Source organism: Nansenia antarctica (genome assembly GCF_963989245.1).
Source record: "Nansenia antarctica genome assembly, chromosome: 5".
Classification (NCBI taxonomy): domain Eukaryota; kingdom Metazoa; phylum Chordata; class Actinopteri; order Argentiniformes; family Microstomatidae; genus Nansenia; species Nansenia antarctica.
The window spans coordinates 67,009,684-67,035,779 of NC_137690.1; the positions used below are offsets into that span (position 1 = coordinate 67,009,684).

Consider the following 26,096-nt stretch of genomic DNA (forward strand, 5'->3'; position numbering starts at 1 on the left):
TCCACAAGCTCTCTCTCTCTCCTCCAGCACCATTATTCTATATTACACCGTACAACACCCTCCTCGCCATACTTTCCTGCATTCACTCACTTACACTACTGATACACTGATTCTCATACCCCATTGGATTATTGTTCAGTTTGGCATACCTTAGTTCTATTAAATTATTGTTATTCTGATTATACATGGTGTGTGTGTGTCCCTTTTTGTTATGGTCCAGAGCCAGGCCGTAACAATGGCCCTTGAAGGATGTTCTAAAAATGTAAATGGCCCTTGACAGGAAAAAGGTTCCCCACCCCTGATTTAGAGGTTAGGTTTGCTTCTTTTCACTTAGATATTAATTGTAAAAGGCATTTTGACTAGGGGTGCCCACCCCACTGTATAATACCCAAACTAGGAGCTGCCAGAAATGTGGCTGAAAAACCAATTAAGAATTGCACCTTTAAAAAGAAGAAACCAGCATGCCAAGAAACATCAATCAAAAAACTCTACAGATACTATACATTTCTCCCTGAGATTGATTGGGATTTAGAGTTCCCAAAGCTACTGTGAAAATGTACCCTTTAAACCATACATCTATTGTATTCTAGAAACTAGTTGATAGTTTTTGATCATTGATAAGTGATAGATGGCTTTTTAAATTTTATTAAATCAGCATTTATCAAAAAATAATAATGATTAACACGACGCTATAATCTTTAAAATCGTCCCAGAGACGAAATGTACATCGTAAGTACCCTCTGCTGGATTGGAGGTCAGAGTCACTGTTAGAGGCAGGAGAAGTGTGGTGGTGGTGGTGGTACTTCATCTAACTCTGTACGTGTATGTGTCTAACAGAGGTCTTTGAGGTCAGTGTGCTGGTTAAGTTGGCTGCTGTAGGAGGACTCCTAGTCCCTTTCGAACACGGCCTGCAGCTGTGACTGGAACGTGCCACCAAGCGATTGGGACGCAGTTTGGTTCACCACCAGCCCCGACCCAGCAGTGGTCACAAAGTAGTCCCCAGACCAGTTAGAGGTACCTTGAGAACACAAGACCAGACCAGTTAGAGGTACCTTGAGAACACAAGACCAGAACAGTTAGAGGTACCTTGAGAACACAAGGAAACAAGATGCCTTAGAGCTGATAGATGGGATCTGTTACACTGGATTTCAATAAAGAATCTGCGTAAAATGAAAAATGAAATGAAAATGTCCTATTTGTGTAAAGTCGACACATAAAATACCCTCAACAGCTATGCCTAGAGATACAATGGGTGATGCTTCAAATGATATCTGAGCAAACAGGTTTTTATTTCAGATAGGGTTGGGGACAGTTGAATTTCAATGCAGTTGATTCAGGAAGTACATTTTATTTTATTTTTTTAAATCAATGATTGCTAAAAGGGCATTCATTTTCAGTGACCTCTCAATAAATTGGAAAAAAGGAAGTTTTTTCAAATATTGGAATTGTGAACTCAAATCACTTCACAAATTCTAATTGACCCTGTTTTTGAGAGAGTGAATCAGTGGTCTAACAATGATTCACAATGCTTCCTAAGGATGACTTAAGGATGACTTTGATCTCACTAATGTTGATATATCTCACTACTGTTGAGTCTAGGAGAGAGGTGTATTACCTATGTAGGCAACCTTGTCTGTCACCATGTACTTGTTGTGGTTAACTCTGGCGAAGGGTATTTCCTTTTGCTTGGGATTGGCTGGCACAACGAAGATTTTCTGGAAAATAGAGAAGCAGAAATGGTACCATAAGCTCTTTTTAAATGTGATATCCTGTGCCCAATGACTTGCCCATATTGTGCCTAAACGTGTCATACTCTCAACCAAGCAACCAACACATACATCTCTGCTTACAACCTAAAGAAGACACTGTTCAACACCCAAACACCTCCATCCTTTCTGGACGTAGCTTATTAACAACATAAACAAAACAATGTCGATGAATCATCAACATGAGGATTATGTCTAAAAACGAACGTACAGTAAAGTGACAAAAAAAGAAAGCAACTCTTAAGTCTAGGCCTACTCACCACCTGGATGTCCAGCCTTCTCTTGGGTTCCTGGTCCGAGGCCAGGGAGCGCAGGAAGGGCAGCATGATAGGCTGTGTGCTGGCCCAGCAGCTGATCAGCAGACGCACGCGCACACGCTTCTCATATGCCACTCGCCTCAGCTGAGTGTCAATGTCGGCCCAGTACCTGCAGAGGGCGCCAGACCCACAGGGTTAGGGCCCAGAGATGGGGCTTTATTCATTCCATAACAGACAAACGCTCTAGGAGCCTTTTTACAAGACATGCTGGTAGGTAGAGCCATCTGACCAATGAGCTAGAGTAATGGTAAATGGACTGACTTATATAGCGCCTTATTACAAAGCGCTTTACAAAGGCCTCTCATTCACCCATTCACACACACATTCACACACCAATGGCGGCGAGCTGCCATGCAAGGCGCCGTCCCGCTCACTGGGAGCAATTTTGGGGTTCAGTGTCTTGCCCAAGGACACTTCGACATGTGGCCAGCCGGGGCTCGAACCGCCGATCTGCCAACCTTGTGATCATTAGACGCCGACTCTACCTCCTGAGCCACAGCCGCCCCAAGACTAAGACTAATGAGCTAGAATAATACTCTCCATCAGCTTTGCCTCTCCAAAACTTCAACTTTACCTCCAAGAACACTTATCATTGAACAATACTACTAGGCAATTGTTTGTCACACATTTTTATATTTATATCAATCTATTAATTTTGGCTTTATTAGACTAAACATTCCTGAGTCTGAGGCCTGCAAACTTACTTACTGCAAAAAGAAGCTGTTAATGAGTTCATGGGCATTGGGAGGAATGCCTCTCGGTGAGCAACGAGATCATTTTGGGGCATTATTTCCCTTTTTGGCTCAAGAGCGGAGGCTCTCTAAAATGTAACTTCCTAAGCAAAACGGTAAGCAAAACTGACTTTAGATGGCTGCATAAGGGCTAATTCCCCAGTCTCCCTGAACTTAAAGTGGCAGTGAAGTTCCCTAGGAGGCTGACTGACCGTTTGGGGTGTGAGAACTCTGTGGTGGGGAGATAGTTCATGACAGCAATGTAGACAAAGTGCTGTGCGTCCTCCATGACACTCAGGATGGACTGAAGGTCTTCGGTCCTCCCCGCGGCACAGAAGGATGGTGGGGAGCTCTGGGGAGGCAGGATGTTGTTGTTAGCATGTGGGTAGTTTTAAAGGGATAGTTCACGACACTACACGACACAGACATTATCAGCAGCAACATTTCTTTGCAAGAACTATCCCCACACATAGCATTACTGAGGGAAGGAGGTTATTGGCCAAGATCTCGCGATACTTGGCCCCATCCATCCTCCCCTCAATACGGTGCATTCGTCCTGTCCCCTTTGCAGAAAAGCATCCCCAAAGAATGATGTTTCCACCTCCATGCTTCACGGTTGGGATGGTGTTCTTGGGGTTGTACTCATCCTTCTTCTTCCTCCAAACACGGCGAGTGGAGTTTATGCCAAAAAGCTCTATTTTGGTCTCATCAGACCACATGACCTTCTCCCATTCCTCCTCTGGATCATCCAGATGATCATTGGCAAACCTCAGACGGGCCTGGACATGCGCTGGCTTGAGCAGGGGGACCTTGCGTGCGCTACAGGATTTTAATCCCTGACGCCGTAGTGTGTTACTGATAGTTTTCTTTGAGACTGTGGTCCCAGCTCTCTTCAGGTCATTGACCAGGTCCTGCCGTGTAGTTCTGGGCTGATCCCTCACCTTTCTTATGATCATTGATGCCCCACGAGGTGAGATCTTGCATGGAGCCCCAGACCGAGGGAGATTGACCGTCATCTTAAATTTCTTCCATTTTCTAATAATTGCGCCACCAGTTGTTGCCTTCTCACCAAGCTGCTTCCCTATTGTCCTATGTTTTTGCCTGTTCAAGTTCTTACAAGTCACCAACGTGGTCATATTATTGACAGTTTTTTCCTGTTCTACAAAAATGCCATGATGAAAGCCAAACACCATGTTGGATTGAAGAGTTGATATACTGTTTGTTTTGACAATTCACTTGAAGGGGCCTTAATGATGTTTCCTCAAACCATGTTTGTCCTTATGTGTAAGGATGCTGTTGCGCAAAGAGCTAACTTTGATTATGCTTTTTCATGTGTGTTTCTTTTTTTCTTTTCTTTTTCATCAAACATTTCTTGTTGTCAATAAAAGTATTTTTAAAATCCTTTAAAAAAAATTCTGGGTCTATTGCTCTGTCACCTAGCATTTTGGAGTTTAGCTTGCAACGTCGCGAGCGTGTTAGCGGCTACATTACAGTAACTTCCTCTTATACGTTTTGGTAACGGCCCTGGTAACAATCTATGCCACTTGCAAAGAAGATAAGGGTTAGTTCAACCTTATGTTGCGGTGTTTGCTCAATTTGATGTTTGACACTGGTCAGAGTAGATCCAGTTCACATTGGGAAGGATCAATGCTTTGGTAGGTAGCCTAGAGGTTAGAGAGGCTGGCTAGCAGTTGGCTGGCTAGTTTGATCCCTGCCTCAGGAGGGAGCTTGCATGTGGCCTTGAGCAAGGCACTTAACCCCTAATTGCTCTAGGGGTGCCGAATATGGGTGACTCTGTGCCTAGAGCAAAAATACCAAATTCCAACAATTGACTGACAAGTTGATTGCAGGGCAAATAAATCAGTAAAAAAAAATGCAAAGCTCTTCATAGCACATTACAATGTAGTACACCTCCAACATACCTGTCTAAACTCAGAGAGCAAATGACACTATGGAAAGATAAAAGGTAAAACACACAAGTCCATCTGATTTAAGGAATGAATGAGAGAAGCGGTGGGAATGCTTTTTATTTTATTTGATATGCCGAGAAGTTTTGGGAATTTTTTTAGTTTTTTTTTTTTAAATAATCGGTATCAGTGAAAAGGCTCCTTTGGGGATTATCATAGCCTGTGAAAGAAAGAAAAAAGTCATTTACACTGTTACTTCAGTCAAGCTGCATGTTACTGTAAAGAACACATTTTAAGTTCAGGAAATAATGAATATATATACAGTATGTTTTCTGCATTATACAGAAAGCAGTAAACCAAAGGTGAAAATGTCTAAAACGGGTCTTAAAATAGCTGGGAGGGTCTTACCTAAACTGGCAACTCTCCTGATATGGGACACAACATTTCCCAGAAGACCATGGCCCTTCTCCTTGGTAGCTGTAGAGACATTAAAAAACACATTACTCTCTGTCTGTTAAAAGCAGTCATAACCATAATGTAACTCAACGCAGAAGAGAGAAAACAAATGGCTCAAATAAGTACTGACTCTCCAGTGTCTTGGGGATGGGCGCCATGGTTGTTGCGGGGTCCATCATTGTTGCGGGGTCCATTGGGTCCAGCAGCGCTCCAGGTCCCTGTCCTGGACCCGTGGAGGCCATTACACTGGGGTTCAGAAGTTCGGGGGACCTCCTCACTGGACATATTGTTACTAGGAAAAAACATGATAAAATGTTCGTCAACATCACCACAATCATTACAGTCAGCACTCGAGTTGAGGGGGGATGAGGGGGGATGGCATCCCCTCTGAAATAAAAACAGTAAAAATCATCCCCCTTCTAAAACTGCCATCCCCCCTTTCCATCCCTTATGTCATTCTATCAATGAACGTGGTATTACTGCTATTTCAACATTTAGTTTTGCGCATATTGAGTAAAATACTGTGGGCGAGGGGGCACGCGCACACATGCAATTGACATTTTTACCAACATTTTTACATTTTACCTGTGGGGATGCTAAAATTGTCCCCATATGATAAAATCCACCATCCCCCCCTGATTTTCTTTTACAACTTGAGTACTGATTACAGTCATTACAGACTGAAAAAAAAACATGATCAAATTATCGTCATCATCACCATCATCACCACAGTCATTATAATCATTACAGACTGACTGGGTGTAAGGAGTTAAGCCACAGCAGTAATTACCTGCACTCCTAGAGTGTATGTGTCCTGGAGTGGTAGATGGAGGATCCCACAGACAGTAAGGCTTCATGACGGGAACCATCTTAAGGGCAGCTGTCGTTGGTGGAGCCATCATTGGTGGAGGTGATGGAAAGGGCATGCTCTGTGAAAAAATAATTATATAAATAAAATCTGCTCAATGAAACTAACCTGAATGAGTTGGATAAAAAGCAATGCTTGTACAGTTAGAATATGACTGCTGTAAGATGATAGTTAAATGTGGACCTTAAGGTGTAGCTGGATCTAAATCCTGCCCCTTGTCCTCTGATGAAGCGCATGTTTTACCCCTGTGTGTAGTAATCTGGGGTCTCACCTCAAGGCAGGTTTTCGGTCGAACTCCCAGCTGTTGTGGAGGCTCAACACCCAGAGCGCCAATCTCCAGCAGATCCCACTTATATGGGGGGTTGGTGTCAGGGAGCTGGTGACACTGGTCCCGCTGTTGGGGATTAAATGCCTTCAAGAAGGCAAACTGTGTCGGGGTCACAGTGTTTTTGGCCACTGCCTTGTCCAGAAGGTCAACTTCCTCGAAGAGGTCACTAGGAGGCTCCACCTGAACCATCATGGGCAATGTCCTCACCATGGAGAGGGCCTTTGGAAGGAGCTCCACCTTCCAGAGGCACATTTTAGTGTCAAGCTGTTGTGGAGGCTCAACCTCCTGACTAAGAAGCTCCACCTCATCCCTCTGTGGAGGGGTAGATTGGGGCTCCCAACCTTCCCTCTGTGGAGGTGGTACAACCTCAGGGGCTGTCATGATGTCCTGGGGCTCTGCCTTGGCCTCATCAACAGACTGGAGGGTCTGGTGGAGGGTTATTTCCTCCACACCTGTAGCCACACCCACAGCACCCATCTCCAGATCCCACTTTGATGGGGGGTCGGCGTCAGGGAAGATGTCCCCCTGGTCCCTCTGTTGGGGATTAAATGTTGTACAGAAGGCAAACTGTGTCGTGCTGTCTGCCTTGGCCTGAGAGTTGACACCTGTCATGGGAGGTGTGTTTACCACTGACAGGGCCTTTGGGAGGAGCTCCACCTCTTTCCTCTGGGGAGGGGTAACAACCTCCGGTGCTGTGTCTTCATCCCTGTGGGTAAAGAGGAGGACACTGGGAATCTCCACCTCTGGTAGGAGCTCCACCTCATCCCTCATCATCGTCCGATGGAGGGTCATTTTCTCAAGGACACTGGGAATCTCCACCTCATCCCACTGTGGAGGGGTACATGCCTCTTTGGCCTCATCAACAGACTGGAGGGTCTGGTGGAGGGTCATTTCCTCAATGAGGACGCCGGGCATCTTCACCTCAACCGTCATGGGAGGTGTCCTCACCATGGAGAGGGCCTCTGGAAGGAGCTCCACCTCATCCCTCTGTGGAGGGGTACATGCCTCTTTGGCCCTGGGGCCCTCTTCTCTCTGAGGAGGTGGTTCAACCTCAGGGGCTGTCATGATGTCTTGGGGCTCTGCCTTGGGCTCATCAACAGACTGGGGGGTCTGGTGAAGGGTCATTTCCTCCATGAGGACGCTGGGCATCTTCACCTCAACCGTCATGGGAGGTGTCCTCACCATGGAGAGGGCCTCTGGAAGGAGCTCCACCTCATCCCTCTGTGGAGGGGTACATGCCTCTTTGGCCCTGGGGCCCTCTTCTCTCTGAGGAGGTGGTTCAACCTCAGGGGCTGTCATGATGTCTTGGGGCTCTGCCTTGGGCTCATCAACAGACTGGGGGGTCTGGTGAAGGGTCATTTCCTCCATGAGGACACTGGGAATCTTCACCTCATCCGTCATGGGAGGTGTCCTCACCATGGAGAGGGCCTCTGGAAGAAGCTCCACCTCATCCCTCTGTGGAGGGGTAGATTGGGGCTCATAACCATCCGTCTGTGGAGGGATACATGCTTCTTTGGCCCTGGGGCCCTCTTCTCTCTGAGGAGGGGGTACAACTTCAGGGGCTGTCATGATGTCCTGGGGCTCTGCCTTGGCCTCATCAACAGACTGGAGGGTCTGGTGGAGGGTCATTTCCTCCACGAGGACACTGGGGATCTTCACCTCACCTGTCATGGGAGGCGTCCTCACCATGGAGAGGGGCTCTGAGGAGAGCTCCACCTCATCCCTCTCTAGAGAGATTATCTGTGGGTGGTTCTCATTTGAGACAGACTTTGGTCAAAGTCAAAAATAAGAACAATTAGTCCAAAACAATGAAACATACAGTTGATATCATAGTAAGTGACACACTCATATTATGATAAAAACCTGCACACAATATTTGCATGCTGTATTGATTGAGAATGTTTATTTTGGTCCCTTTACAATTCATAATACAGATATTAAAAATGTACACAGTCACAATGCGTAACACCAGGACCAAAAAGGTGTAGGCTGAAGCCATGGCTTATTGCGCCTACCCTTTTTACATGTATGGGTTTTTCCCCATGAGTACATAATCAAAACATTGAAACTTTTATAAACAAAAATTCACTTACGCATCTTAACAGAAAACTCAAAAGTACCAAACAAAAAACTATATTAATGCACCTAACCTTTTTACATTAGTGGTTTTTCCCTTATGAGTGCATAATCAAGACATAGAAACATTTATAAACACATTTTTACTTAAGCATGTTTTCAAAAATACCAAACAAAACTATATTTATACCTCTGTTTTATACTTGTTAATCATCTTATTTTTTTGTAATTTCTTTAATCCTTTTAGTGTACTACACATTTTCATTTCCTTTTCAAAAGTATTCCATAAGTTAACTCCTTTAACTGTTATACATCTTGTTTTATACATCTGGCCATGTTTTGCATTTGTTCTAATCTTTGTTTTCATAAACATACATATTCCTCTGAGTTCGTAATTACTCTGTCTAACTTGAAACAGTCTCTGGATACAGTCTGGAAGCATCTTATTTTTTACTTTATACATTACTTGTGCCATTTTGAAGTCCAAAATGTAGCAATACATACAAATGTCACCATTATCAATATCACCACCACGATAATTACACTCAGAGTTATTGACATTGTTATTGACATGTCTGGCTATTAGGACATTACATTAAATTACATATCCTGTATGAGACTCATCTGACTACCTTTTGAAGGGCGTTTAGCCAGGTGAGCAGCAGACTGTCCATCGACTCTAACCCTGATGTTCCACGTTCTGAGGCTTGTCCTCCAGACTCTTGGGGCGTGACTGAAGGACCAGTAGGCTGGCCAGACGGTACCTCATTCCCAGGGGCCACTGGGTAATAATAATGGTAATGATTGTTGATCACACCATAGTTATGGTTGATGTTCTGCAGTGCACCCCCACCAGTCTGGCTCCATTGGTTACTCCCTGTAAAAAAAAAAAAAAAAGGAAACGGAGAAGAGGGTTGATACTCAGTCTTCAGATAAGGGGGTATCAATCATTATACATTATAATAACAGTCAGTTCCGACTAAGTAATTTGATTGGACAAGAGGCATTCCACGAGTGCCGATATACAGTATAACAGTACTGGGACTTTTAACTAATCACTCCGCCGCACAGGTGTTCTACTAAATGTTATAATTAGACTACATGTTTGTGTTCAGGTTACTAGGCAACAGTGCAGTTGACGTTCAGTTGCGGAACAATTTTTTGTTGGCGGAGCCAAAATAAATGATTAAATAAACAAACAAATCATAATCTGTTGTCGCTTATTACTGTTAACTAATAAATTGCGCTCTAGAACTGTTAAAAAATAAAACAAGTATAAAAGCAATATCACACTTGTGGTCGTGCTGTTATACTGAATATCAGCACTCCCTCTCGTGTGATAATGCTTAATTAAGACTCATCAGGAGTAGTGTGTGTAATGCTTACCTCCAACATCGTCTTGTCTCCTGTGGTTTTGAGCGTTACGTGCTCTGCTTTGCCCGTCAACAGGACACCGTCCACACCGTCCACACTGCAAAAAGTAATTCTAAGTAAGATGAAATATCTTAAATCAAGGCAATATATGCTTGTTTTCTGTCCGACTGCACTAGTTTTAAATTGTCCTGTTCTGTTGGCAGGTAATTTAGCTTATTTTAAGTAATATATCCCCCATTTTATAGTCAGTGTTTGAGGTTTGATTACTCACGGGAGTGGTATCCATGATAGGCCACTGGCCACCTCCTCTAAGGCAGCTGTGTCTTCTTGGTTTGTAAAGTAGGGGGCATTGAAATGATGCTCTCTCTTGTAGTAGATATGTAATGACACAGTAGTAGTATATTTTCTATCTCTCTAACTGATCGTCGTCTGCAACAGAGTGATCTCAAAGAAGAACGACACAGCAATAGGCTACAATAGAACAGAAATATGATTCTAATTCTAATGTGTCATAAAGCCAATTTCGCCAGTGACGTCATTTTCTTTGACAACCAATTTCTGACATAACCACGCCCCCCGCTCGGTTCATGGGTCTACAAATCAATTTCATTTGAATAGATTCTCCCTAATTAATTACAGTTATTAACTAACATACACTCACCTGCGCATCAGCTGGTCATTGAGCATATTTGCCTCAGTTGGTCTGAGTCTATTCTCAAAATGCGGTCGAGGACAAGAGCCTTTAGCAGACCTAGTCTAATTGATATAGGAAAAGTGCTATACAAATAAGTTATTATTATTATTATTATTATTACATGACTAAAAAAATCCCTCACTCACATGCTTCATTTCCTCAGAACGTTAGTACCTATAAATGGTTTGAAGTCTGTGAATTAGCGTTATTTTTGGTGTAGGCTGATTGTGTAAGAGCGTAATAGCGGCGGTAAACATAATGAAAATTGATGTTCACAGAAATAGTGATAGAAAATGAATTGAAACTCATAGATGCAGTCTCTCTGATCCAACGGGATGTTTTCGCCACAAGACACTCTGCTAATAATTCAAAGATGACATGAGTACACAAGTAGTGTTCTTGTCATTGTTTTGATTGACAGCACAGTGAATACGGTTTTGGAAATAAATCAATTCATCATTAGCAAGAGGTTGCATGGTTTTATTCATGGTTTTATTCATTCATGCAAATTGGAGGAAAGATAATTATCCACACTTCTGCATAAAACCACTAACAATAAAGTGGTTTATAACTTTATGAATTCAATTTAAGAACATTACCCAAAAAGGGTAGAGGGGAGTGATGGTGTAGGAATTTAATTCCAGTGCTTGCTGTCAAATATGCAATACATTCGTTTTTTTACTGCTGTTCAACAACTATCTCCACTGTACTTATATTTTAGACACACTCCACATGGTGGAAATTAAAGGGAATTTCTGGACTTTCTCAATTATTATTCAAGGATGTAAATTCAGCCATGATGTATTCCTATGGGAAACATCCACTTGTTTTAAAAGGGAAGATTTAAAATGAATTAAAAGCCCTTATTATCCAGCCTGCATTGGAAAGCAAGAAACACAAATGAAGCATTAAAGGCACAACCTGGGTTTTGTTTTGTTTTTCATTTAAATGTTTAGGCAGAATATTACTTATAAATGTCTAATGAGCGTAGTACAACTGTCTTACCTTAATAGCATCCAAAATCAAAAGTTAACTAACCCTTCCCCTGCCAAACAGTGGGGTGCAAAGATTTGGGCACTCCTGGTTTAAATGACTGGTACAATTAATCTCCAAGTGATTGAAAGCAAACCTGAACACTAAATGCTACAAAGTTAAACATGACACCTTTCTGCCAATTTTAAAGCAAGGTTTCTTTTTTATTATAATAAAAAACGTTTTACTCCAAGGTGATTTACTCGGCTTCAATGAGTCAGGTGAATATAATTCTAGGGTTGAACTATATATTCTGAAGTAACTCCATGCCTTCTAAAGTATCCGTATATATTATTGAAAATCTGTGGAGAAATCTCAAACATTCCGTGCATGGAAGAAGGCCGAAGAATATTTCTGAGCAAGAGGTGTTCTGCCAGGAAGAATTCCAAAAACAAGAATTGAAAGACTCTTACTAGGCTACAGGAAGTGTTTGCAAGCTGTTATAGTTGCCCGAGGAGGAGTTACAAACTACTAGCTGACAGGGTTCCCAAACCTTTGCACAAGGCCTTTTTCCTTGTTTTATTATTTTGAAACTGTAATATAAAAATGTATCTTACTTTAAAATGTGATGAAAATGTCATGTTTAACTTTGTACCATTTAGAGCAGGGGTGGGGAACCTCCGGCCTCGGGGCCGTATAAGGCCCGCGAGACCGTTTGATCCGGCCTACGAGGCAATTAATAAAAATAAACAAAAGCAACATTAGAAATACAACATTAAATAAAATCTCCAGCGAGCGATTATTTTTCCTATAAAACACGTTTTTATAATAAAAATAAAAATGTATGAAATAAAATAAAACAAATATTTTTATTGAACGTGACGTTCAGGGTCAGTGACGGACAGCTGTCTATCTGTCTGTGTCACGTTCATGGTCACGTGCGTAACGTAATGTGTCATTGCGTGATAATCTCCTGTCATCGCTTCATTCAGAAAGTAATCAGAATGCAAACATGGCTGTCAAGAAAAGAAAGGTAGATGCAGAATGTCGCACTTTCCAAGACAAATGGACAAACAATTATTTATTTGTTGAGGTAAAAGGCAAGCCAGTATGCCTTGTGTGTCGGGAGGCGCTCGCGGTTATGAAAAAGTCGAACCTCGAACGTCATTACAACTCAAAACATGCTAACCTGGACAACTTGAAAGGACAAATACGCTTGGATAAAGTTAACGCTCTCCATCGGAGTTTGGGTGCTCAACAAGCAGTCTTCACAAGACCACAATCTGACCGAGACAACGTTACGCATGCTAGTTTAGTGTTGAGTGAGCTAATCGCTAAGAAGCTGAGGCCGCATTCAGAAGGAGAATTTGTGAAGGAGTTAATTATTGCCGCGGCGGAGCTGCTCGCACCGGACAAAGTAAAATTGTTCCAAAGTGTCAGTTTGTCTCGAAGAACTGTCTCAGATCGGATTACTGACATGGCACAAGATATTGAGAAAACACTGAGGGACACCGCAAGAGATTTCCAGTTTTTCTCTCTGGCCTGCGATGAGACAACAGACATAACAAACACCGCCCAACTGGCCATTTTTGTGCGGGGGATTATAGCCGAGTTTCATACGAGGGAGGAGTTGCTGTCTTTGCAAGCCATGCATGGCACCACCAAAGGTGCGGATTTATTTGAGCAAGTTGTTTTGGCTATGAACAAATTCGAACTGCAGTTTGACAAGTTAAGTGGCCTGGCAACGGATGGAGCCCCAGCCATGGTTGGCGCGCAAAAGGGATTGACTGCATTGGTCAAAAAGGAAATGAGTCGTCTCAGTCTCGATCCAAGTGAGTTAGTTGTATGCCACTGTATCATACACCAAGAGAATCTGTGTGCACAGTCCCTGAAGTTCAACAATGTGATGACAACTGTCGTTTCCACCATAAATGTCATCAAAAGCAGAGGGCTGAACAGCCGCCAGTTCAAAGAGCTACTGAGTGAACTAGAGTCAGAGTACGGAGATCTGGTTTACCACTGTGAGGTGCGCTGGCTGAGTCGCGGAAATATGCTCACACGGTTGTCATAGAACTCAGTGATAGCAAGTGGCTGTGTGATTTGGGCTTCATGGTGGACATTACCAAGTACCTGTCAGAGCTGAACGTCAAGCTCCAAGGTCCCAACCAGCTTCTCAGCTCTCTACAATCAAATGTGAAGTCATTTGAAGCTAAACTAAAGCTGTGACCAAGTGCAACTGGAAAGGGGAAACACTCTCCACTTTCCCACTCTGCAAGAACAAAAGCCTGTTGTGACATCTGAATATGCTGCTGAGTGTGCAAAACTCCTCCAGGCATTTGGAGAGAGGTTCCAGGACGTGAAAAGTAAGCAAAGGGAACTGAACATATTTGCCACGCCATTTAATGTGGAACCAGCTGATGTGCCTGACAACCTACAACTCGAAATCATTGAGCTGCAAAGCAATGACGAGCTCAAAGCTAGGTACAACAACCTCCCTCTGCTGGACTTCTACAAACTGTATGTACGTGCTGAGGATTTTCCCATTCTGAGGAGACATGCACTGAAGTTTGCGTCAGTGTTTGGGACCACCTACTGCTGTGAGCAGTTCTTTTCAAAACTGACTCTTGCAAAGACTCGGTTCCGCTCAAGACTGACTGACCCAAACCTGCAAAACCAGCTGCGAGTAGCATCATCATCATTACCAGCTGACACCAAACGCCTCGCCGAAGAGAAACAGTTCCAGCCATCGCATTAGGTAAGTCCGATATGTGTTCAATAATTTGTTTTAATTAATTATTTAATTAATAATAAATCTGTGGTAACCAAGACAGTCTGTTTGTTTCCTAACCAAGCAGGTAGGCTACCCGGTGGCCGTGGCTGGAGCCTAATCAGGAGGACTCGGGACAGCTGACTGGGTGTCCTGGTTACAGCTTAAAAGGCGTTCCAGTCCACAAGCTCTCTCTCTCTCCTCCAGCACCATTATTCTATATTACACCGTACAACACCCTCCTCGCCATACTTTCCTGCATTCACTCACTTACACTACTGATACACTGATTCTCATACCCCATTGGATTATTGTTCAGTTTGGCATACCTTAGTTCTATTAAATTATTGTTATTCTGATTATACATGGTGTGTGTGTGTCCCTTTTTGTTATGGTCCAGAGCCAGGCCGTAACAATGGCCCTTGAAGGATGTTCTAAAAATGTAAATGGCCCTTGACAGGAAAAAGGTTCCCCACCCCTGATTTAGAGGTTAGGTTTGCTTCTTTTCACTTAGATATTAATTGTAAAAGGCATTTTGACTAGGGGTGCCCACCCCACTGTATAATACCCAAACTAGAAGCTGCCAGAAATGTGGCTGAAAAACCAATTAAGAATTGCACCTTTAAAAAGAAGAAACCAGCATGCCAAGAAACATCAATCAAAAAACTCTACAGATACTATACATTTCTCCCTGAGATTGATTGGGATTTAGAGTTCCCAAAGCTACTGTGAAAATGTACCCTTTAAACCATACATCTATTGTATTCTAGAAACTAGTTGATAGTTTTTGATCATTGATAAGTGATAGATGGCTTTTTTTATTTTATTAAATCAGCATTTATCAAAAAATAATAATGATTAACACGACGCTATAATCTTTAAAATCGTCCCAGAGACGAAATGTACATCGTAAGTACCCTCTGCTGGATTGGAGGTCAGAGTCACTGTTAGAGGCAGGAGAAGTGTGGTGGTGGTGGTGGTACTTCATCTAACTCTGTACGTGTATGTGTCTAACAGAGGTCTTTGAGGTCAGTGTGCTGGTTAAGTTGGCTGCTGTAGGAGGACTCCCAGTCCCTTTCGAACACGGCCTGCAGCTGTGACTGGAACGTGCCACCAAGCGATTGGGACGCAGTTTGGTTCACCACCAGCCCCGACCCGGCAGTGGTCACAAAGTAGTCCCCAGACCAGTTAGAGGTACCTTGAGAACACAAGACCAGACCAGTTAGAGGTACCTTGAGAACACAAGACCAGAACAGTTAGAGGTACCTTGAGAACACAAGGAAACAAGATGCCTTAGAGCTGATAGATGGGATCTGTTACACTGGATTTCAATAAAGAATCTGCGTAAAATGAAAAATGAAATGAAAATGTCCTATTTGTGTAAAGTCAACACATAAAATACCCTCAACAGCTATGCCTAGAGATACAATGGGTGATGCTTCAAATGATATCTGAGCAAACAGGTTTTTATTTCAGATAGGGTTGGGGACAGTTGAATTTCAATGCAGTTGATTCAGGAAGTACATTTTATTTAATTTTTTTAAATCAATGATTGCTAAAAGGGCATTCATTTTCAGTGACCTCTCAATAAATTGGAAAAAAGGAAGTTTTTTCAAATATTGGAATTGTGAACTCAAATCACTTCACAAATTCTAATTGACCTTAACCCTGTTTTTGAGAGAGTGAATCAGTGGTCTAACAATGATTCACAATGCTTCCTAAGGATGACTTAAGGATGACTTTGATCTCACTAATGTTGATATATCTCACTACTGTTGAGTCTAGGAGAGAGGTGTATTACCTATGTAGGCAACCTTGTCTGTCACCATGTACTTGTTGTGGTTAACTCTGGCGAAGGGTATTTCCTTTTGCTTGGGATTGGCTGGCACAACGAAGATTTTCTGGAAAATAGAGAAGCAGAAATGGTACCATAAGCTCTTTTTAAATGTGATATCCTGTGCCCAATGACTTGCCCATATTGTGCCTAAACGTGTCATACTCTCAACCAAGCAACCAACACATACATCTCTGCTTACAACCTAAAGAAGACACTGTTCAACACCCAAACACCTCCATCCTTTCTGGACGTAGCTTATTAACAACATAAACAAAACAATGTCGATGAATCATCAACATGAGGATTATGTCTAAAAACGAACGTACAGTAAAGTGACAAAATAAGAAAGCAACTCTTAAGTCTAGGCCTACTCACCACCTGGATGTCCAACCTTCTCTTGGGTTCCTGGACCGAGGCCAGGGAGCGCAGGAAGGGCAGCATGATAGGCTGTGTGCTGGCCCAGCAGCTGATCAGCAGACGCACGCGCACACGCTTCTCATATGCCACTCACCTCAGCTGAGTGTCAATGTCGGCCCAGTACCTGCAGAGGGCGCCAGACCCACAGGGTTAGGGGGCTTTATTCATTCCATAACAGACAAACGCTCTAGGAGCCTTTTTACAAGACATGCTGGTAGGTAGAGCCATCTGACCAATGAGCTAGAGTAATGGTAAATGGACTGACTTATATAGCGCCTTATTACAAAGCGCTTTACAAAGGCCTCTCATTCACCCATTCACACACACATTCACACACCAATGGCGGCGAGCTGCCATGCAAGGCGCCGTCCCGCTCACTGGGAGCAATTTTGGGGTTCAGTGTCTTGCCCAAGGACACTTCGACATGTGGCCAGCCGGGGCTCGAACCGCCGATCTGCCAACCTTGTGATCATTAGACGCCGACTCTACCTCCTGAGCCACAGCCGCCCCAAGAGTAAGACTAATGAGCTAGAATAATACTCTCCATCAGCTTTGCCTCTCCAAAACTTCAACTTTACCTCCAAGAACACTTATCATTGAACAATACTACTAGGCAATTGTTTGTCACACATTTTTATATTTATATCAATCTATTAATTTTGGCTTTATTAGACTAAACATTCCTGAGTCTGAGGCCTGCAAACTTACTTACTGCAAAAAGAAGCTGTTAATGAGTTCATGGGCATTGGGAGGAATGCCTCTCGGTGAGCAACGAGATCATTTTGGGGCATTATTTCCCTTTTTGGCTCAAGAGCGGAGGCTCTCTAGAATGTAACTTCCTAAGCAAAACGGTAAGCAAAACTGACTTTAGATGTCTGCATAAGGGCTAATTCCCCAGTCTCCCTGAACTTAAAGTGGCAGTGAAGTTCCCTAGGAGGCTGACTGACCGTTTGGGGTGTGAGAACTCTGTGGTGGGGAGATAGTTCATGACAGCAATGTAGACAAAGTGCTGTGCGTCCTCCATGACACTCAGGATGGACTGAAGGTCTTCGGTCCTCCCCGCGGCACAGAAGGATGGTGGGGAGCTCTGGGGAGGCAGGATGTTGTTGTTAGCATGTGGGTAGTTTTAAAGGGATAGTTCACGACACTACACGACACAGACATTATCAGCAGCAACATTTCTTTGCAAGAACTATCCCCACACATAGCATTACTGAGGGAAGGAGGTTATTGGCCAAGATCTCGCGATACTTGGCCCCATCCATCCTCCCCTCAATACGGTGCATTCGTCCTGTCCCCTTTGCAGAAAAGCATCCCCAAAGAATGATGTTTCCACCTCCATGCTTCACGGTTGGGATGGTGTTCTACTCATCCTTCTTCTTCCTCCAAACACGGCGAGTGGAGTTTATGCCAAAAAGCTCTATTTTGGTCTCATCAGACCACATGACCTTCTCCCATTCCTCCTCTGGATCATCCAGATGATCATTGGCAAACCTCAGACGGGCCTGGACATGCGCTGGCTTGAGCAGGGGGACCTTGCGTGCGCTACAGGATTTTAATCCCTGACGCCGTAGTGTGTTACTGATAGTTTTCTTTGAGACTGTGGTCCCAGCTCTCTTCAGGTCATTGACCAGGTCCTGCCGTGTAGTTCTGGGCTGATCCCTCACCTTTCTTATGATCATTAATGCCCCACGAGGTGAGATCTTGCATGGAGCCCCAGACCGAGGGAGATTGACCGTCATCTTAAATTTCTTCCATTTTCTAATAATTGCGCCACCAGTTGTTGCCTTCTCACCAAGCTGCTTCCCTATTGTCCTGTAGCCCATCCCAGCCTTGTGCAGGTCTACAATTTTGTCCCTGATGTCCTTAGAAAGCTCTTTGGTCTTGCCCATTGTGGAGAGGTTGGGGTCTGATTGATTGAGTGCGTGGAGAGGTGTCTTTTATAAAGGTAACGAGTTCAAACAGGTGCAGTTAATAATGAGTGGAGAATAGGAGGGCTTCTTAAAGAAAAACTAACAGGTCTGTGAGAGCCGGAATTATTACTGGTTGGTAGGTGATCAAATACTTATTTCATACAATAAAATGCAAATTAATTATTTAAAAGTCATACAATGTGATTTTCTGGATTTTTGTTTTAGATTCCGTCTCTCACAGTTGAAGTGTACCTATGATAAAAAATTACAGACCTCTACATTCTTTCTAAGTGGGAAAACCTGCAAAATCAGCAGTGTATCAAATACTTGTTCTCCCCACTGTATATATTTTTTTTAGATGCTTAGGACATTGTCTTTGTTGCCAGGGTATTTTTCCCACAGGCTCTCTGGGTTATATAAAAACGAAAAAAATTAAAACTACACTGCACATAGCTACAGTGGGGTGCCCAACACAAACACTGAAGGAAAACTAACTGTCCTACTCGGCATTATCAGTGCATAAGTCTCTTCTTTATGTTGTAAAGACAGCCATTTCTTTTCAACCAACAGTGCAATGGACCCATGGGCTTGTCTTGGGGGAGGGGGGAGGGTCATGTAACCAATTCTGTAGTTTTGATGAGGCTTGCAACACTGCAAGCCTGTGGTCCTAAGCTGCTTCTGAATTATTGTGAAGATGCAGCTTTTTTTCCTTACCTTGCAAGTTCAAAGTAAGGACGAGAGGTAAAACAAAGAGCAGTGCTGACATTCATCTGACTAATCCTCATTCACATTGATGTCACATGACATGAAGCAACATTTGTATGGATTTATTCATTCGTCAAACTTTCTAAAAATAAACGTACTAGTACAGTATTAGTAGAGTGGACATATAATTGGGTTAATAAACATGTCCAAGAACATAACAAATTATGTTATTAGTATTTTTAACCCATCAAAATATTACATTATCTGAACAATGCATTGTGGGCCGATATTTCCCAAATCGCTTCAGGCAAAAGTCACATCCAAGCAGATTCTGTAAAAGGTGGGACGAAAGGACATCTGAAAGCGCCTTAACTTCATGCCTGGTACAATTTGAACAGTCTTCCATGGCTGCTGGTCAGAAGCTTCCATGTCAAGTATGGAGAAAGGATGATTCCTTCAGTTCAGAAGGGTATCCGAATTCATCCCCTAGTCCAGTTGTGGTTCTGTGTCGGTCGAAAGACGTGGTCACGTTTTATGGAAGCACAGCACAGACAGGCTCTCCCTTCCTGCCCGTCTGGACAGACACGTCGCCCCCTGCAGGCCTGACTCGGCCAGCACACTGATGACCTCCTCTAGGGGCAGAGATGTCAGTTAACACTGTGCTCCAACTAGTATAGGTTGAAACTGGAACAAATGGAAAAGGCACTATCTAAACCATTAAACTACTTGCATTAAACTTTTACCTATATAAAAAAAAACATGTTGGTACCATATTATATTATTATTATTATTATATTACTCTTTAGATCGGTGTACATAAGAGAGAGGAAGCATACTCAAGACCAGGGGTCCCCAAACTTTTTTCTGTGAGGGCCACATCATTTTTCCTTTCTGTGATGGGGGGCCTGAGTCGGTCTCTAACATAAAATAATATGGAACGGAGTGGAATGGAGGCGGTTGCGCAAAGCAATTGCGCGCAGGAGAGCACTGGTGGATGCAAACAAAGTCTAAACAGTTGAATTTGGATGGAATTTATACCTATAGTGATATGTCAATGAAATATAATCAGTTTTACAGTCTGATACTTGAGGGAGGACCCTCATCATACACGGGGGGACCCATGAAGCAGGGCTGTCTGGGGGTCCTTAAACGAGCATCAAACACTTAATTTCTTGCATTCTGGTGAATTTAGATGCAATTTGTGCCCTTTCTGCATCAATTTATGGTGGAAATTTCATTATTTATGTAAAGGAAAACACAATATTCAGGCACCAGATGACCATTCAAAATGTAATGTAATATAATGCAATATAAGGCTCTCAGGCATTCTGTACTTTCAAATATGTATTCTCCTTGAGCAGTCAACATCAACTATCAGCTATTTCGCTAGCAAACACGAAAGCTAACTTATTTGCGAAACAGCGCCCCCGCCACCACGTCGGCGCAATGCCGCAATTGCAGTTAGAAATGTTGTTGTTCAAAGGGCCGGTCCAAGTGTGGGGGCGGGCCGTGTTCGGCCCGCGGGCCGTAGTTTGGGGACCCCTGCTCAAGACTATTGAGATGTACCCCGAAATGACTTATGTAGAAAGTGTACCTGGGTTGTTCTCTGCCAAGGTGACCAGGTAAAACAACCCCTTATTGGAAAGCAGCTGTGGAACCAGGGGGAAGAACCTGTCCATCACCTCTCTGCCCCGCCTTCCCCCAGCCCAGGCCGCCTCGATGCCTCTGCTACCAACCTGAGAGACACACACACACACACACACACACACACACACACAGGGCGCAAATCAATGTGATTATGTCAAATATATACACACGCTTACAATGACAGGGCGACAATCAACTGGACCGTGTTGTACCTCTTCTGATGGCGTGACCACGTAAGGAGGGTTGAACAAAAGAACATCCACTTTTCCAGACAACCTTGGTGAGATTGTGTCCACCTAAAACAGAAAATAGGCATGAGGGTGAACATTGATCAAATTGAGTGTGTGTGTGTGTGTGTGTGTGTGTGTGTGTGTGTGTGTGTGTGTGTGTGTGTGTGAGAGAGAGTTGTACCAGGTCAGTGATGACCGGCTGCAGACTGACACTGTATGTATCTGGATAACACTTAGTGAAAAATGCCTCAACTGTGGCATTTCTATCGGTCCTAGCATTAAACTTGCACTGCTGAACATTCCCTGTTTCCCATGCTGAGTCTTTATTAACAACCAATGTATATCAAACATACATTATTATAATATTTTTAAAAAAAAATATAGATGCTTAGGACATTGTCTTTGTTGCCAGGGTATTTTTCCACAGGCTCTCAGGGTTATATAAAAACGAAAAAAACAACCTTGTTGAACTAACTGCACATAGCTACAGTGGGGTGCCCTACACAAACACTGAAGGAACACTAACTGTGTGTGTGTGTGTGTGAGAGAGAGAGAGAGTTGTACCAGGTCAGTGATGACCGGCTGCAGACTGACACTGTTACACCGAGACGTCTCCATGGTGCACTGAGCAGCTGCGGGGTTCACATCGGTACAGCTGGAGAGAGAACACACACAAACACACAAGTCACTGACACACGTACCCCACACACAAATAATTTCATAATGCAATCCCATGCTTTGGGTCTCAGAAAACTACCGGTATGCATAAGCCTATTACTAATAATGTATCATATTTTTTTATATATTTTTTTTTTTTAAGCATATTTTTTTCCGTGACAAAAGTGAAGCAGGGCATCTGTTAACCAATCAGATTTGTATGGCCTCACCCCTACACATAAGTGCAAACACACACACACACACACACACACACGACTACTCACAGGTATAGGGCTGTAGGTCCAACCACTGACGCCAGGAAGGCAGACACCACCCCAGAGCCACTACCAACCTCCAGACACACAGAGGGGCTGAATAGGAGAGGAGGTCAAGGGTCATCAGATACATGTTTTGACATCATGTCAGGAGGACCGCCAGGTAGGGTATCAGGAGCCTCTCTCACCTCATTTGCCGCAGCTTTTCAGCATCTTGCTCCAGGGCGTCTATCAAGAGGAAGGAGTCCTCTGCTGGCTCGTAGACGTCAGCGAAGGGACCTCGCCCCGCATGCGAGTACAAGGGTGTCGGATACATTCAGACCACTGGCAGCTGCACGTAAACGTCAACAGTCAGACAGTAGAGAGCAACAACTGACACACTGATGAAAACTTGGTGATCTTCTCATTTTTGCATTACTGAACGCTATTGGTCTCAGGTATCGATCGTCATTCTAGTGCGATGCCGCAGAATCACCTGGACTTTCATCACCTGAACTTTCATCACCTGGACTTTCGTCACCTGAACTTTCATCACCTGAACTTTCATCACCTGAACTTTCATCACCTAGACTTTCATCACCTGAACTTTCATCACCTGGACTTTCGTCACCTGAACTTTCATCACCTGGACTTTCATCACCTGAACTTTCATCACCTGAACTTTCATCACCTGAACTTTCATCACCTGGACTCACGCCCACACTGGATGCTTTCAAATCCCAGACATCTGAAGCCATGCTCCTCTACTGGGGTATGGAAGTCGAGCTTCCACATTGACCCCACTACAAATATCTTACTTTTTCCACATTCACTGTTGTTGTTGTTGTTGTTGTTGTTGTTTAATGTTTCAATAAACTTATACATTGGTTAGGGGTGCCATTATCAAAATAGTTACCTGTCATCACCATCAATCATCTGCATTATAGTTAAAAGACAACAGTGCCTCATTGGAAACTACACTTCCACACCCCGATAGAGGGTTGGGTTGTGGTGTGGCCACTGTGGAACATCACTATGTTAATGTATTCAGCAAGCGACACATTTCAACATACTACTCTGCTACACATCATTCATACTGAGAAATTGTTATCTGTAGCTTCACTATGTTCATGGCAATTGAATTGGTCAGATTTCGCTAATCTCCCCCGGACCGTTACCTGCTTCTTTGAATTGTAGGACTTCCTAAATAGTGTTCATTTAATTCATACTAAACTGTAAAGGCCAATCTAGTATGGCAACCTGGCATTCTCAGTAGCCTATAGTCAATTTCGTAAAAACGTTATGATCTTGCATACTGAAAACACCTACTAAATAGGTTGCAGCGTGAACTTTCAGACATGGCCCATCTCACGTATTTCCTACCTAGAAGTTGATGGATTGTGATGAAATGTATTACTACATGGACATAGACGTCGGATAGTATCCTTCACCCCGCAGTAAGACATTTACGGTCTATATATATCGCATATCGGCATTACATCAACAGTTTTTTATAGAGTGCCACAAACGCTTTAACAAAAGGATGAAGTTGGGTTTATGGACACGATTTACAATGTCTAATAAGTGTCATAAATTCACTGCACGCTATGGTAATAGGCGTATGATCATCTAGCTACTACTTTCCTAGCCCTTTTAGTAAAGTAGCAACCTATTTGCAACTACTGTATGTGCTGGGCTCAGTGCCACTGACCAGAGCCTGCCACACAACCTTCTATGAGGCCATCTAACCCAATCAACCTCGATCATAAAGCCAAAACATGAAACCGATGCAGTGTTGACTGCATAACAGCATGCCTAGCACCGTGCTAACTGGTGTTATCTTGCTAGAGGGTCAGCCTGGCACGTTATTCGTTTGACAGAAGCCCCATTCAAACCCACCACAATGTCTTAGAAACATTGTTAAATATAAAACGTAGCATAACTTAACGTACAGTAGCATAATACCTTTAGCCTGGCGTGATACATAAGTGATGGACTTAACACGTGTTCTGGTAGCTGACGCCAGTTTTTGAGTTGACCTGTTCCTGTTGTGCTGAAATGCATTGTGGGAGTTGTAGTTCGAGGCGTAACAGAGTTTCTCAACCTTTTTTCAGTCACGGCATCCTTTAACAGTATGCAAAATCTCGAGTCACCCCAGTCTAAAATGTATTTTAAAACGCACATTCTGCATCCCTCTGACAGCCAACAAACAAACAAACAAACACACACACACATTTTAAATGCTTTATTTATGTCCACATACATGTACAATTCTAAAAGACATAAATACTAACAGTGCATTTTGATATCATAGACACACACACACACACACACACACACACACACACACACACACACACACTCACACACACACACACACACACACACACACACACACACACACACACACACACACACACACGCCCGCTTCCCTTTATAAATCCCAATCAACCCTACATTTTGCGCACGTGAACCAGCGTCTCGCCCACCCTTTTTAACGATGGTTAAATGGTCAGTGAAATGTATTATTAAGTAACTTAATGTTATTGTACATTTTATTTGCACCGGCTTCTTGTCCCACAGTTTTGGCACTAGACATGAGAGGTGTCAAAACCTGCAGCTCGTTCCAACTCGCGTTGCTTGACACATCAGATTCGTATCTGATTGAGGCCGGCTTGATATTGAAGCCTGAATGGGATCTGAGAATATCAGATTCAATGTGCTTCTTTACTGCTTACACCTCCATGTTACATATCCCATCTGTGCCACATGAGCAAAAACGTGAGCAAAAGATCTGAATCGTGTCACTTGACTCAATTCAACCTGCCGTGTAAATGCAGCCATAGTCACTATAGGCTATATGTGAACATGTTAGTCACTACATATGTGAACATGTTCTACATTCTGTAGAGAAACAGAAGAAGAAGAAAGGTTTCACAGAAAGTAAACACTATGGTGTTATCCGGTGTCTGTTTTAATGTTAAGTTTACTGTGACTGTGTTCTCTATGCTGTCTGGAATTGTACCTAGCTGCCTGAAGCTTAAGGTTATTTCAACAGCAACAGAGTTCAGCAGACAGGGAGATTAGTTAGCTCGCACATCATGTGACTTGGATGAGACTTAGACCCCCCCCCCCCACCCAAAATATTTTTTTTGCAGATCTACACAATTCAAATGGATGACATATTTTGAGATAAAACGGCTAATTTAGCAGAAAGGTGACAAGTTTGCACCCCTGAATATATATATATATATATATATATATATATATATATATATATATATATATATATATATATATACTACATTGGTTATTTTCATTATCTTACCATTCTGTCAATTGATTTCTTCATTCACATTTTTAAGTAATTCAGGTACACACATGATGCACTCACCGCCTCCACCACCACCACCAACGGGATACATTTGTTTTTTTAACTTTCTTTTTATTGTCATTGGTTTCAACATTTGCCATTACAATCAACACAGTTCCTATGACCAAAGCCTTTTTTATATCTTTTTTAATATATTAAGTAAAGTAAAACAAAAACAAAGAAAAGAAAAAAATAGCGAGTGAACTTGGGGATCTTTCACCTTACATATGACACAGACTAGAATAGAAAACGATTAAAGAAAATAAACAAAATTACATCACCCTCTCGTGTTCTTTAAACAGAAATCTGACCGTACAGGTTTAACAGTTGTACGTTTTTATTCATTCAAATGTTTTTTCTCCAAGACAACATGTTTATGCTCGAACTGTTCAAACTGAAAAGTCATCATTAGACATGTACTGTACATACTATATTGATTATGTTCGTTATCTTACAATCGATCCGTCAATTGATTTGTCCGTTCATACACAAATCTAAGTTATGAAGTCATTCATAGGGCTTTCACACCGGCAAAGAACCGTGCCGGTTCGCGTTTGGGAGGTTTCCGAACGCGAACCGGCACGGTTCTTTGCCGGTGTGAAAGCCCTATCAGATATTCAGATTCAGCTCAGCGCTTCCATGTCTTTCTGCCCCTTCCCTCTGCCCCTTCCCTCTGGGGGTTTAAGCAAATAAGCCTCACCGTAGAGAGCCTTGGGGCAGTGATGGGGGGGGGGGGGGGGGGTGGTTGGTCAGGGTCAGTGGTACATGAGAGCTCCCCAGGAGACTGATGGGGGGGGGGGGGGGGGG

At 43.1% G+C, this 26,096-nt stretch overlaps 2 protein-coding genes and 1 pseudogene across 3 annotated transcripts in view; all 3 read right to left on the reverse strand.

Annotated features, from left to right (window-relative positions):
- The window catches only part of LOC308158275 (5'-3' exonuclease PLD3-like), a gene marked incomplete at both ends in the record, with an annotated part of 402,256 nt that overhangs the window by 13,609 nt on the left and 362,551 nt on the right, over positions 1 to 26,096 (reverse strand). The gene's annotated exons all lie outside the window — the stretch shown is intronic.
- Positions 15,267 to 18,933, reverse strand: LOC308159107 (5'-3' exonuclease PLD3-like; annotated as a pseudogene). The gene is made up of 5 exons: positions 18,919 to 18,933; positions 17,458 to 17,597; positions 16,469 to 16,634; positions 16,058 to 16,157; positions 15,267 to 15,454 (listed from the first exon to the last, which is right to left on the reverse strand). The product of its transcript is annotated as a 5'-3' exonuclease PLD3-like (transcript).
- On the reverse strand, positions 19,254 to 22,253 carry hemk2 (HemK methyltransferase 2, ETF1 glutamine and histone H4 lysine; the record flags this gene model as incomplete). Its single annotated transcript, XM_080532185.1, has 6 exons — positions 19,254 to 19,760; positions 20,723 to 20,864; positions 20,988 to 21,071; positions 21,570 to 21,660; positions 21,947 to 22,033; positions 22,126 to 22,253. 6 exons carry the CDS (start codon positions 22,251 to 22,253, stop codon positions 19,654 to 19,656), a joined length of 639 nt encoding a protein of 212 aa, XP_080388311.1. The 3' UTR covers positions 19,254 to 19,653.